The sequence below is a fragment of the Canis lupus genome, chromosome 13 (genome assembly GCF_048164855.1).
Source record: "Canis lupus baileyi chromosome 13, mCanLup2.hap1, whole genome shotgun sequence".
NCBI classification, from domain to species: Eukaryota; Metazoa; Chordata; class Mammalia; order Carnivora; family Canidae; genus Canis; species Canis lupus.
The window spans coordinates 10,509,691-10,524,411 of record NC_132850.1 but is presented as its reverse complement, the minus strand read 5'-3'; the positions used below and the strand labels follow the sequence as shown (position 1 = coordinate 10,524,411).

The 14,721-nt window shown below is 40.2% G+C and overlaps 1 protein-coding gene and 1 long non-coding RNA gene across 6 annotated transcripts in view; one reads left to right on the top strand and one right to left on the bottom strand.

The window, feature by feature from the left end:
- The window catches only part of TXNDC12 (thioredoxin domain containing 12), a 29,627-nt gene that overhangs the window by 13,564 nt on the left and 1,342 nt on the right, over positions 1-14,721 (bottom strand). Inside the window, exon 2 of the mRNA XM_072772142.1 lies at positions 2,217-2,277. Within this exon, the coding sequence (XP_072628243.1) occupies positions 2,217-2,277 (61 nt within the window). The remainder of the gene's footprint in view (positions 1-2,216; positions 2,278-14,721) is intronic.
- LOC140602531 (uncharacterized) lies at positions 5-14,149 on the top strand. 5 transcript variants are annotated; one of them, XR_012005469.1, is made up of 6 exons: positions 5-506; positions 1,889-2,678; positions 4,085-4,139; positions 4,332-4,505; positions 12,493-12,612; positions 14,060-14,149. It is a non-coding gene; the product is annotated as an uncharacterized lncRNA (long non-coding RNA). The 5 variants fall into 5 exon arrangements; XR_012005471.1 differs by having other exon boundaries at positions 6-506; positions 4,332-4,434; XR_012005470.1 differs by having other exon boundaries at positions 9-506; positions 1,889-2,356.

Genomic DNA, 14,721 nt, shown 5'->3' with positions numbered 1-14,721 from the left:
GGCCGACGTCTCCGACGCAAACCGGAAGGCCACGCACTTCCGACCCCACCCGAGTCCCACGGGACCTGCTGTTGCTATGGCAACACGAGTTGGCTCCGAGGAGACCCAGGACCTGCTCGCTCAGGAAGGTGATGGAAACTAGAACGACGGGTTAGTTATGTCAAGAGGCCTCGAAAGGATGGGAGCCCTCTGTGGCCAAAGGCGAAGTCCGGCCATTATCCATAATGGGGCCTGAAGGAGCTTAAACACTGCAAGACAGTCCGCACCATATTCAGCACAGGACCGGGAACAAATGCTAGTTTCCGTCCATTCCTTACACCCAGTGACTCTCAGAAACGGTTAACTCCATAACCATTTCAATCACTCAACCTCTCCACGACTGGGAATTCGGAAATGAACACCAGGCAGTTCCCGCGAAGGTGGTTAAGGGTCTGAACGGGAAAAATCAAGCACCTACAAGGAGAGTCAGACATCCTACAACGGATAGAGTAGGTTGGGATGTAAAGGTATGGAAGAGAAAAACAAAGTGCCCCCAAAACTCACTTAAGACCTTATGTAGGAGTAGTCATTTGCTTTAGAACTTCAAACCTATTTTTTGTTCTTCCTTGGTAAGGTTGCCTGATTAAATACAGGATGCCTGGTTAAATTTGAATTTCAGATAAGCAACAAAAAATATTTTTACTATTTCTCAGATATTGAATGGGCATATTTAAAATTACTCCTTGTTTACCCAAAATTCAAATTTAACTGGGAGTCCTTATTTTTCTTTGTTAAGTCTGGTAACCCTGCTCTACAGAATGTGTGAGCCTCGTGCCATGAAGCTGTAGGATCTGTTCTAGCCAAAGCAAGCATTATGCAGTTGAAAAACAAGGGCTTGGATTGCACAGGTACACTTATTATGCAGATTTTTTTTTACAGTACCGTAAATGTATTTTCTCTTCCTTATGATTTCCTTTAGCTTACTCTGTTGTAAGAATACAGTATGTAATACATATAACATACAAAATATGTGTTAATTGACTGTTTATGTTACCGGTTTTCGGTTTTGGGGGGACTCAAATGTTACATGCAGATTTTGAGCATCCCTAACCGCCCCTAGCACTATTCAAAAGTCAACTGTAATTTTGCAGGTGCAGAAGTGTGTTGCTGTGCAAGGATGTGTATATATAAAGTAGATGCACATATACTGGGTCTTTGTATCTCTCCAGTATAGTATAAAACATTCAAGTACCGGTTGTGTCACTAGCTGTATAATCTATTGACAAGTTATTTAATCATCAGTGTCTCATTTTCCTCTTGTGTAAAATAGTAACAGTTCTTATTCCACAGGCTGAACCAACCCCATAGGTTATAAGGATTAAATAAATGAATGCATGTAAAGCACTTAGATCTGTGGTTAGCCTTCCCTCCCCTGCTCCGCCTTTTCTTCCTCCTTTGCATCACCTATGTGCATCAGTGCATAGGCTAAACCTAACTGAAACTTAATACTATTCACCTTGAGACTGTTAGGCAGTGTGGGTTACTGGTTGAGTGCAGGCTCCGAAGCCAGAGTGCCTGGGTTTGAATCTTGGCTCCACCACATACTAGCTGTGTGATCTTAAGCAAGTTACTTAACTGCTCTGTGCCTTAAGTTGTCTCATCTCTAAAATGAAGGTAACAGTAGTACCCACCTCAAAAGAGTTGTTATGAGAATTAAATAAATTAATTCAAATTATTCAATGTCTGGTGCAAAATAAGCACTTATTATTAGTATTTTTTGTTATCATCAGGCAACTACTAAGTTCTGGCTCTGGCATAACTTTTCATGTGAAATTAATGTTAAGCTGATGGCTGGAAAGTGTTTCACTAGCATAAATAACCTATTGAATGTATTTTTTTAAATCTCTAGGTCCAACATGGGGTTGAACGGTTAAACTCACAACACTGAGATTAAGAACTGCATGCTCTGGGATGCCTGGGTGGCTCAGCGGTTGAGAGGCTGCCTTCAGCCCAGGCCATGATCCTGGAGTCCTGGGATTGAGTCCCACATCGGGCTCCCTGCACGGAGCCTGCTTTTCCCTCTACCTATGTCTCTGCCTCTCTCTCTCTCTGTGTGTCTCTCATGAATAAGTAAATAAAATCTCAAAAAAAAAAAAAAAAAAGAATTGCATGCTCTATCTGACTGTGCCAGCCAGGTATCCCTTCCACTATAAATAACTTAAAACCGTATCTTGTACCTGGCAGCTGCTTCCTTCTTCCCATCTTCTAGTGTCCTCCAATGAATGTGATCTCCAAAACCTGGAAGAAAAGAGCCTTATAAACATTCACCCATGAACAACGAGCAAAGACTCAAAAAGAAATGTGGCATGTTCACAAGGTATCCATAAAAAAGCTTTCCTCTGTCAAGAGCATGGTGTTCAAGTCACAGCTCCACAACTTTCTAGGTGTATAGGACCATTCAACTGAAGGTCAACTTCAATTTTCTTTTATATCTATAAAACAGAGATAACATCACCTAATTCATAGTTTTTAAGATTAAATAATGGCTGTGAAATGCTTTGTAAACTAACACCGAGTATGCAAATAATACTATAAGAATGAATGAGAATTTTCTACAGAGTAAACATAAATTAGGTCATCCAAATCATTACTAGTTGAAGACAATACAGCAACATAGATTTAGAGTCAGACATATATGGGTAAGTGACTCTACTACCTATTAAATGTGTGAATACAGTAAATTCTCCAAGTCTCAATTTCTTCATCTTTAAAATCAAGATAATAATACCTACCTCCAAGTGTTGGTGTAAAGATTAAATGACATAAAAGTATTTAAAGCTACTCTTGGGACATCTGGGCAGCTCAATGGTTGAGTGTCTGCCTTTGGCTCAGGTGGTGATCCCAGGATCCTGGGATCGAGTCCTGCATCAGGGTCCCCACAGGGAGTCTGCTTCTCCCTCTGCCTAGGTCTCTGCCTCTCTCTCTCTCTGTGTCTCTCATGACTAAATAAATAAAATCTTAAAAAATAAATAAAGCTAGTCATTCCCCACACTTCTGCCAGAGTGATCTTTTAAAATCACATCTCTGCTGGGTAAAAACCTTTCAGAGGCTCTCCAATTATCTAAAAAAAAGGTCAAACTCTGATAGCAGGCCTTACACAGCCTTTCAGAATATGGCATCTGCCCATCTCCCCAGGCTTACATACAAAACTACATACAAAACATACTACATACATACATACAAAACCACATACAAAAACTACTTTCATTTCCTTAGGCTTGCCGCCTCCTCTGCCTTTCCTTCCACCCTTGCTTCCAATTCATTCTTCAAGTACAAACCTAGAGCACATCATTACTTCTGGTAAATCTCCCTTACTCCCAGAGCACCTGGGTGGGATCAGTTGGTTAAGCATCTGACTTCAGCTCAGGTCATGATCTCAAGGTCCTGGGACTGAGCCCAACATAGGGCTCCTTGCTCAGTAGAGAGTCGGCTTCTTTCTCTGCCTTCCCCCTGCTCAGGCTCGCTTGCTCTGTCTCTCCCAAATAAATAAAATCTTAAAAAATTTTTTTTCCCTGACTCCCAAAGCACCCCATTCTTGCCCCATCACAGCAGTTCCCAGGCTGAATTGTAAATGTTTATGTGCCTGTCTCCCTCACTCTAAAGGGAATTCTCTAAGGGCTGAGATCATATCTGTCTTATTTCCTCCTGTTTCCCCAGCGTTGAGCACTACACATGGTCATAGTAAGTGCTCCATAAAATATTTTTTTGTGTAAATGAATCTTATTTAGGCCATACCATGTAAATGACCTAATTTGATATCTGGAAAATGTTGAGTGATTATAATAATGCTGTCATTTATTGGTGACCTTATATGTGCTCATGTTAACTACACATTATCTCATTTAAATTTGGCCTGAACAATAACCCTTTTTATGTTTCCCTATACTTCTGTTTTCTCATCAGTAAAATAAGTAAAATAATAGCTACATCTCATAAGATTGTTACTGAATATTACATAAGAAATACTATAGTTATTAACTTAGCAAACTGCTTAACATTTTATAAATGATCAGTATATAGCAGCTTTGTTTGTTCTTCTTTACAGCTGAGATTTCAAAGGCTCAGAGGAGTTACACAACCTGGAGCAGGTCACATTGCTGGTAAATAGCCAAGCCGGGATTTAAACTTCAATTTTATGACCCCTCGGTTATTACACTATTTTTCAGGTCCTTCTTTCCCAGAAGTAAATTCAAATTTTCATCATTGTTACCACAGGGGAATAAACAGATCATTCAGATTAGCACATGGAGGCAGTGTCCAAACTAATCATCATCACTTTTCATTCCCAACAGCATGGGCTGCTAGCCAAGAGAAAACGTGTCATTTGCCAAGCGCCTAAAGTCTAATCCTGAAGAGTCAATGATTAAGTGAGAGTGAAACTGGAACAACTAGAAGGTGCCTAATGTGACTGATCACCATCATTCTACCTTTCAATACCTAAACTCAGGCAACTGAACCCTGCTTTGGTGAGATGCCTAACTAGACAGTCTGGAGGGATATCTACCTACAAAACAATAAAATCCTAGATAAAATGGACTTTCAAAATATACTCACTGGGCTCACAGTAATAAACACAAATCCAAAGTAAGCTAAAACCAGATGAAGAATAGTGAACAACAGGCAAAAGGGAAGGCTGACCTGAAAGCAAATGTTCATTACAATAGAGCAAAATGGAGAAGATAAATCTGAGACTCAATATTAAACCAACTCAAAAAAGATTAAAGTGGTAATACCCCCAGGTTTCTAGGCAAATCCAATACCAAACCTGTCTGGAGTAAAGTACTCCCCTCTTTAGGCCTCCAGAATAGCCAAAGATGAATAACAATTATGAGTTTACAATCCTAGAGCCCCAAACATGTAAGAAAACAAGCTACCAGAAGTAAGATTCAGCAGAAGCAACAGATAGATTTAGACCCCTGAGGATTTCAGGTATTAAAATTATCAGCCATTGGATACAAAATAACTATGTATGAATGTTTAAAGAAGTAACACAGGGGATCACAAAAATGGGAATGCAATATGCAAAATAAATAGGCAAATCTATAAAGGCACCAAACAGGACTTTTAGAAATTAAAAATATATAAGAGTACCTGGCTAAGTCAGTAGAGCATTTGATCTTTGTTCTCAAGGTTGTGAGTTCAAACCCCACATTAGGCATGGAGCCTACTTTCAAAAAAATGTTGGGGTGCTTAGTGGCTCAGTTGGTTAAGTGTCTGACTCTTGATTTCAGCTCAGGTCATGATCACAGGATCATGAGATCAAGCTCTGTGCTGGGCTTGTGCCTAGGACTCTCTTTCTCCCTCTCCCTCTGCCCCCTCCCTGCTTCATTCTCTCTCTTTCTCTCTCTCTCTAAAAAAGAAAAAAAAAGTTTTTTTGAATTACTGAAATAAAAAAATCAATGGATATTCAGTGATAAAAAGAAATGAGCTATAAAGCCACAAAAATACATGGAGGAACCTTAAATGCATATTGCAAAGTGAATGATGCCAATCTGAAAAGGCTACATAATAAATGATTCCAACTACATGACACTCATGAAAAGGCAAAAGTATGAGATTGTAAAAAGATCAGTGGTTGCCAGGGGTTCATAAGGGAGGGTCAGATGAGTAGATGGAACACAGAATGTTCATAGCAGTGAAATTATTCTGTATGATTCTGTAAGGGCAGATATACGTTATTACAGGCTAAACTGTGTCTACCCCACCAAACTGATAGGCTGAAGTCCTAAACCACAATACCTCAGAATATGATTGTACTTGGAGACAGGATCTTTAAAGAGATAATTAAATTGAAATGAGGTCATTAGTGTGGGCCCTAATCCATTATAGCTGGTGTCCTTCTAAAAAGAGATTAGGACATAGACACATATAAAGGGAAGACCATGTGAAGACACAAAAAGAAGACAGCCATCTACACATAGAAACCAATCCTGCCAACCACTGACCTTGAACTTCTAGCCTCTAGAACCTGAGAAAATAAATTTTTGTTGAACCAAGTCTGTAGAATTTGTTATGGCAGCCCTAGCAAATTCATATATATATCATTATATATTTGTCAAAATCCATAGAAGGTACAGCACAAAGGTGAACCCTAACGTAAACCAGGGACTTTAGTTAATAATAATGTATCAATACTGGCTCATCAATTGTAACAAATGTGCCAAAATTAATGCAAAATGTTAATAATAGAGAAAACCAAAACCCTAGAGTGGGAAAAGTGAGGACTTACATGGGCACTCTTTTTTCAGCTCAACTTTTCTATAGACCTTACACTGCTCAAAAAACAAAATACATTGGAGGGGTGCCTGGCTGGCTCAGTTGCAAGAGTGAGCAATTCTTGATCTCCAGGTTGTGAGTTCAAGTCCCATGCTGGGTGTAGAGATTAGTAAAATGTGTGTGTGTGTGTGTGTGTGTGTGTGTGTGTGTAGATAGGTAGATAGATATAGACATGTATATATGTATAAATATAAATATAGGCAGCCCAGGTGGCTCAGCGGTTTAGCACCACCTTCAACCCAGGGCATGATCCTGGAGACCCAGGATCAAGTCCCACATGGGGCTCCCTGCATGGAGCCTGCTTCTCCCTCTGCCTGTGTCTCTGCCTCTCTCTCTCTCTCTTTCTGTCTCTCATGAATAAATAAATAATATCTTAAAAATAAATAATATATATAATAAACTTTAAAAATTTTAAAATAAAAAAAATAAAAAAAATTTTTTAAATAAAAAAATTCAATGGATAGGTTAAAACAGCAAATTAGAGGCAGGTGGGGAGAAAAATTAGAAGTTATCCAGACTGCAGCATAGAGAGATAAGGACAATAGAAAATGTGAAGGAGAGGGATGCCTGAGTGGCTCAGCGGTTGAGCATCTGCCTTTGGCTCAGGGCGTGATCCTGGGATCCAGGATCAAATCCCACATCAGGCTCCCTGCTTGGAGCCTGCTTCTCCCTCTGCCTGTCTGTCTCTCTCTCTCTCTCTCTCTCTCGTGAATAAATAAATAAAATCTTAAAAAAAAAATGTGAAGGAGAGGCCAAGAGAAATTGAGTAGATCAAGAAAACTAGTATTAAAAAATTGGGAGTTTCAGGGGGTACCTCAGTGGCTCAGTCAGTTGAGTGTCAGACTCTTGAATTTGGCTCAGGTCATGATCTCAGGGTTGTGAAATCAAGCCCTACATCAAGCTCCATGCTCAATAGAGTCGTCTTGAGATTCTCTCTCCCTCCCTCCCCTCTGCTCCACCCCCTGGCTTCCACTTGTTCCCTCCATCAATAAATGGAGGCACCTGGGTGGCTCAGTTGGGTGGGATGCTGCCTCCTGCTTTGGTCATGATCTCAGGTCCTAGGATCAATCCCTGCATCAGGCTCCCTGCTCAGCAGGAAGTCTCCTTCTCCCTCTCTTTCATATTCTGTCCCAAATAAATAAATAAAATCTTTTTAAAAAGTAAATAAATAATTTTTTAAATTATAGTTTCAGAATGAAAAGATGAAAGAAAAGGACATATCTGAAAAAAATAATATCACTAGGGTGGACGCTGGTTGATTGGGGAACAAAAGTGGAAGGAAAAATACCTCTTGAAATATTAAACCATGTTAGTGTATTACCCACTTAAAATACATTTGCATCTTTTAAAAAGAAAAAAATAGCTGAGAATTTTCAAGAACTGAGATAAAACATGAATTTGCAGATATATGAAGCACAATGTATAATAACTGGGACAAATTATGAAATCAAAATACACACATTTAAACTGTAGTGAAACTGCAGAACCACAAAAATATTAAGACCTTAAAATCAGTTCAAAGACAACATATCTCCTACAAAAGAGTTTAAAAAATCAACAGGAGCAAACTAGAAATCAGAAGAAAACAGAGTATCAACTTCAAAATACTGAAAAGAAAGTATCTCTAAACTTAGAATTATGTGCCTCGCAAAACTATCAAAAACAAGGGCAAAACAGAGAGTTTTAAAAAAACTAAGGTATTTTTCCACCATCTAGTATTCACAATTAACTATTATTTCAATAAACAGACATTCATTACATAGTATTAGTGGTCAAGAGCATAAACATAGGTAGCGATTAAGAGCATAAACTGGACCTAGACTCCCTGGGTTGAATCCTAGGGCTGCAGCTTACTAGCTGCATGACTTTGGGCAAATTACTTACCCTCAATTTCCTCAGCTGTGGATAACTGAGGATAACAACAGTGTCTACCTTTTAGGATTGCTGTGAGGACTGGGAAAATGAATACATTAAAGAACTCCAGCATCTGGGATTGGAGAATTGCTACAAGTATTTCCTATTAATACAATATGCAAGGAGGCACTATTCTAAGTACTTTACAAATATTGATCCTCATAATAACCCTAGAGGTAGGTACTCTTATGAATCCCATTTTACAGATCAGCAAACTGAGACACAAAGTCTAAATAACTTTCCCAAATTCTTTATCACTAGTATCAGAGCTGAGATCTGAACCTAGGCAGGCAAGGTCCAGATTCCTTGCTTTTATTCACTAAACAATGGTGTCCCTCGAAGTAGAAGGAGGAAGAATAAAGAGGCAAAGGAGGGAGCAGACAATGCCCAGCCCGTAAACCACTGTAAAGACTCTAGCTTTTACTAAGCTCTTGGGTTTTGAGCAGAGTAGTAACATGATGTGGTCTAGGATTATTTCACCTTCTATGCTGAAAACAGACCATTGTGGGGTGTTATGAATTGAATTGAACCTCATAAGAAAGGGACATTGGAGTCCTAACCCCCAGGACTGTGATCTTATTTGGAAATAGGGTCTTTACAGAGGTTATCAAGTTGAAATGAGGTCATCAGGGTGGGCCCTAACTCAGTGTGACTGGTCTCTATATAAAAAAGGGAAACGTGGACACAGATATGCACACAGGGAGAGCATCTACAAGGAGAGAGGCCTAACACAGATCCATCCCTCACTATTCAGAGGGAGCCCATCCTGTTGATTTCATACTTCTAGCCTCCAGGACTGTGAGACAAATTTCTGCTGTTTAAGCCACAGTCTGTAGTACTTTGTTACTGTAGCACCAGTAAACTAATATAGATGGGGAAAGCAAAAATAAATGAGACTAGTAAAGTGGATACTGCAATAATCCAGGCAAACGATGATAATGGTTTGGGCCAGCTGAGATGGTAACGAGTGTGAGATATGATAGGAGTCTGGATGGATATATTTCGAAGGCAAAGACAAAAGGATTTTGCTATGGATAAGGGGTGAGAGAGTTAAGGACAACTGTAAGGTTTTGGCTTTGGCAACTGGAAGAATGGAATTGCCATGAACAGAATTGGGAGAGAGAGAGTTAGAGTGAATTTTGGAAAGAAACGTTAAGAGCTTAAGGGCACCTGGGTGGCTCAGTTGGTTAAGTGACTGCTTTCGGCTCAGGTCATGATCTCAGGGTCCTGGGATCAAGCCCAGTGTGTTGACTCCATGCTCAGCAGAGTCTGCTTCTCCCTCTGCCTCTGCCCCCGCTGCCAACTCGTGCTTTGAGACTATCTCTCAAATAAATACAATCTTTAAAAAAATAAAATAAAGAGTTCAAATTTGGATATGTTCATTTTGAGATGCTTACTAGACACCCAAGTAGAGATGCTGAATAGGCAATTGAATGTCTGAGGCTGAAATTCAAGGGAAAGTTATCAGAATGTGGATGTTAGTTAAGCCCTAAGACTGAATAAGATCACCAAGGAGTGAGTGTAGATGGAGAGGGAGTCTAATAGCCCTGGAGCACTCCCACGTCAGGTTCAAGAAGAACCAACAGGACAAGACAAGGAACTGGTAGTGAGATCAGCAGAAAGCTAACCATGGATGGAGCCCTGGAATCCAAGTGTTTCCAAGATATTTCAAGAAGGATGATCAACTTGAATGAATCAACTTAACGGATGCTCCTGTTAAATCAGAAATCATCACAATGTTTAGCAAGTGGAGAATAATGCTGACCTTGACAAGACCTGTTTCGATTAGTAGAGTGGGATAAAAGCATGATTTAGAGCAAGATCAATGTAGCCCAGGGGAAGAATTAGAGGAGTGCCCACAACTCTTGCACAGAATTTTGCTGGCAACTACCAGAGGGAACAGTGAGGAGAGGAAGGGTTTTTATTAAATATAGAGGAAAGAATAGGGCTGTTGAAAGCTGATAGAAAAATGACATAAGGGGATCTCCTGGGTGGCTCAGTGGTTTGATGCCTGCCTTTGGCCCAGAGCCTGATCCTGGAGCCCCAGAATCGAGTCCCACCTCGGGCTCCCTGCATGGAGCCTGCTTCTCTCTCTGCCTATGTCTCTGCCTCTCTCTCTCTCTCTCTTTCTCTGTGTGTCTCTCATGAATAAAGTCTTAAAAAAAAAAAAAGAAAAATGACATAATAAAGGTAGGACAATTGATGATACAGGAAGGAACAGTCAATAATATCTTGAACAGGTGAAAGAAAATGGGAGTTACTACTCAAATAGGGGGATCAGCTTTTGCTAGGAGCACAGATAGTTTATCCAGCAGACAGGGGAGGAAGAATATACGGACGCTAGTACTAGAAGGTGGGTAGATGTAGTGATGACAATTTTTGAAAGTCCTCTTCCAACTGCTTCTGTCTCTCTCTCTTTTTCTTTTTTTGTCTCCTATTAAATAGCAAGCATGGTCACCAGCTGAGAGCAAAGACTGTAGAGGAAGTATTGGGAAATACTTCCCAAGACAAAGGGTATGAAATAATCCTCTAGGGGAGAAGAACCAAAGAAACTAAAAGAACAAAAAAACAGGCACATTTCAGGAAGAAAATGATTCCAGAAGACCTGATACAAGGAATAGTGAACAAAGAAACTGACAAACATGTAGATAAATCTAAATATTTTCTGTACAAAAAAATGTTAATGCTCAATTTGTAGAGTTAAAAAAACCAAAACAAAACTAAAGCACTGAACAACAATTGCTAATAAGTAAAGAGGAGGTGACTGAAGTTGAAATGCTCTAAGAACCTCTTACCATTAGAGGGTTAGGGTATTAATGTTACATTTTGTAAGTATGCAAATAAAATTTCAAAAGTAACCACTAAAAGAATAGAACTAGAATGTCAACTTCCCAATCAATAATGGAGATAAAGTATGAACGAGAAAATACTCGACAGCATAATTTGAAACACTTCACTACATGTACAAAACTTCTTTGGAAATTCATATTAAAAAGTTCATTGGAGGGGCACCTGGGTCGCTCAGTCAGTTAAACGTCTGCCTTAGGCTCACATCATGATCTCAGGGTTCTGGAATTGAGCCCTGCATCAGGCTCCATGCTCTGCGGGGACTTGTGCACGTCCTCTAACAAATAGATAGTTTTTAAAAAAAAAAAAAAGTACATCAAAGGGTCACTTCCCTGGCTCAGCCAGTAAAACATGCAACTCTTGATCATGGGGTTGTGAGTTTGAGCCCCACATTGGGTGTAGAGATCACTTAAAAATAAAATCTTGAAAAAATAAAAATTACATTGGAATTTTTCATAATAGTAGTAATCACCACTATCATTTAATCCATATTGCATTCACTATGTGCCAAGTACTGTTTTCCATGCTTTCACATGGAAACTCTAAGTATCCCCATTTTACAGATGTGGAAGCTGAAGTTAAGCAGCTTGCCCAAGGTTACACCGCCAGTAAGTGGCAGAGCCAGGTCAAGACTCCAGGCGGTAGCCACGTGCTCTACTGCCTGTCTAGCAAAGACTGAGTGAACAAACAATGAAGGAATATGGCCTCACCAAAGCAGAATGAAAACACTGACTTCAGATCTGGAAAACTGGGTGCTTTTGCTTTCCTTCAAAAATAACTTAAAGTGTACAGGGTTAACCTTGTCACTAAAACCACCCACTTCCCTGACACCACGCATGCGTTCACGCGTGCCAACGTGGAACACGGGATGACAGTCCAGTTCCTGATGTGGCACAGGCACAGCCACTTCACGTAGGCCACTACTTGCAAGGTGAGCCGAAGGCGCCCACATCCAGCTGCCCTTTCCCTAAAACATCACCTTTAAAGGGGGAGGAGGGGAAGGGACCCTTTCTAAACATGGCTTTTATATCAGAATTTCCAAGGCCTTCATCTTAAAATTGTTTTCATGAACGAAGTGGGAGATATCAGAAAAGTATTTATTACACAACCTCCCAGGCTGACGAAATAAAGGGTCAGGTGTCAGAGCTGTAGCCAAGCCTCTAAAACAAGCAACACGGTACCTGAGAGGTAGAAAAACACTGTGGCTGAGGGAGTAGAGTCCAACTGCAGTGGAGCAGCCCCGGGTTGGAATCCTAGCTCCATCCTCTGCTTTCACAAATGCATAATATGACTAACAAAATATCGACCCCACAGGACTATTGTGAAGGGGCATAGTGTGGAAGGTAAACCCTTCATATGTGTCAGTGCTAAGTTTTTATTCCAGAGACTTGACAAAGTCCTCCGTTTCTGTTTCAGGTGGGAGAGCACAAGAACCACCCCCATTAAGAGCCTTCCCATTTCTCCTGCGAAGGCTCTACTGGAGTTCCTGCACTCTGAGGCCGGAGTGGTACATGGCTTACAAGCATGGCGTCTGGGGTTTGTACCCATTTATCAGCTGACTCCCTTGCCCCATTTAGGGTTCAGAGGGCCCCCATTTTGGGTTGTTCATCTGTGAAATGAGGATTATGAGAAAAAATACTACCCATCTTAGAGGGTTATCATGAGGATCAAACCAGTCAATACATGAAAAATGCACGCAACAGTGCCTGAAATATAATAAATGTACAGAAAACATTAGTCATTACAATCCTCCCCACAGGTGATAATATTCCAAATTTTTAGGACACAGAGAACGACAAAAATTATAGTTGACCCTTGAACAACATGGGTTTGAACTGCATGAATCTACTTATATGTGGATTTTTTTATAATACAGTGCCATGAATGTATTTTCTCTTCCTTATGATTTTAACTTTTTTCCTCTAGCTTACTTTATGATATAAAAACAGTATATAATACATATAACATAAAAAATATCTTGACTGTTTATGTTATTGGTAAGGCTTCTGATCAATAGAAAGCTATCAGTAAAGTTCTGGAAGAGTTATATGTTGATTTTTTTGACTATGGAGTGTGGGGGGATCAGCAGCCCTGCCCTTATGTTGCTCAAGAGTCAGATATATTCGAGAACACCATAATGTTAGATTTGAAAGGACTCTCAGGAATTATCTCTAGTTCAACACTCTCATTCAATAAGGAGTCCCCAGGGAAGACCAGAGCTGGCTACATGGTCTGACTAGCATTAAATCCCAGCCTCCTGATTCATCCAGTGCTCACAACACACCACCATACTTCCTGTTCTTAATGAAAACAGTACGGTCATTCGGTCTCTCCTCCATATAAACCAACAGACCATCTCCTGGAAACATCTGGGAAGAAATCTTAACTCATCAGAATTTTCAGGAACCACTGCTTCAGGTAGCACATTTTGGGTACATGGGCTCTATTTCCCAAGAATCCATACCCAAGAGACACAAAAAACAAAAGTTTGAAACATTATTAATTCCTTTCAGGAACAATTAAATATTCCTCCTTGGGAGGACATAATAATAAATATTAACTAAATTTAGCTTTCTAAGTTTCCAACACAATATTAAGTGCCTTTCATTTTTCCACTGAATCCTCACAACACAGACCTCCTTCCTCAGGATGGCTCTCCTAGAACCTCCTGCCCACAGTAAAGATGCTAGCTAGTGTCTGCAACTGCTTGCCTACTTGTCTTGACAGTCTTCAGACTAGAAGCTGAAAAGACAGGGATCTCAATGATCAGGTGTCTCATTCATTTCTTCTTCCAACAAATATTCCTGAGCATAAATGAGACAGAAATGGTCTTGGCGTACTGGGGCTTTCTTACAAAGTGACCCTCAACGTTGCTTCCATGGGGGTCCTTCCCCTTGAACATGTCCTTGCAGTGGAAGTCATGCTATGGTTTGTAAGGCTAGATAAAAATGCAATGCACTTCCACCTTGTTCTCTTGGAGCAGGCACTCTTAGAATCCAGTTGTCATGCTGTGAGGAAGCCCACACCTTGCCCATGAAAAAAAAAAACCACATGGAGAAGCCACTTGCTCAGCTGAGGCCCCAGACATGGAACCAAGGGATCTACCTTCCCCACTGTGCCTTGTTTGAATTCCTGACCCTCAGAATCCTGAGCATAATAAAATGACTTCTTTACATCACTAAATTGGGGGGTGGTTTATTATGCAGCAATGGCAACTGAAACAACCACACATAGTTTACGTCTAACAAGGAATAAAGATACTAAATAGGTGACTCCAAGGTACTGCCTACACCTAACAGTAACTGGAACACAATACATTTTTTGTTGAGTGTCCAAGGTACTTATTATTATGCCCATTTTGCAGATGAGGAACTGAGCTTTGGGAGGTTTAGCAACTTGTCCTAAGTCTCTCAGCTGGTCAACAGCAGAATAAAGTCAAACTCAGATCTATACCCACACTCCTAACACCATATTCTGTCTCCCGTGGTACTTACAATTTTGTGCTAAGTATACAGTAATCTGTTTCAAACTGGGATTGTCAGTATTGAAAACATTCTGGCCCAGTAGAATCCACTGTGCAGTTTCATCACTGAGATGGAAACCCACATACCACCTTCTTTGACCTTCCTGGCTCATGTAATGCTA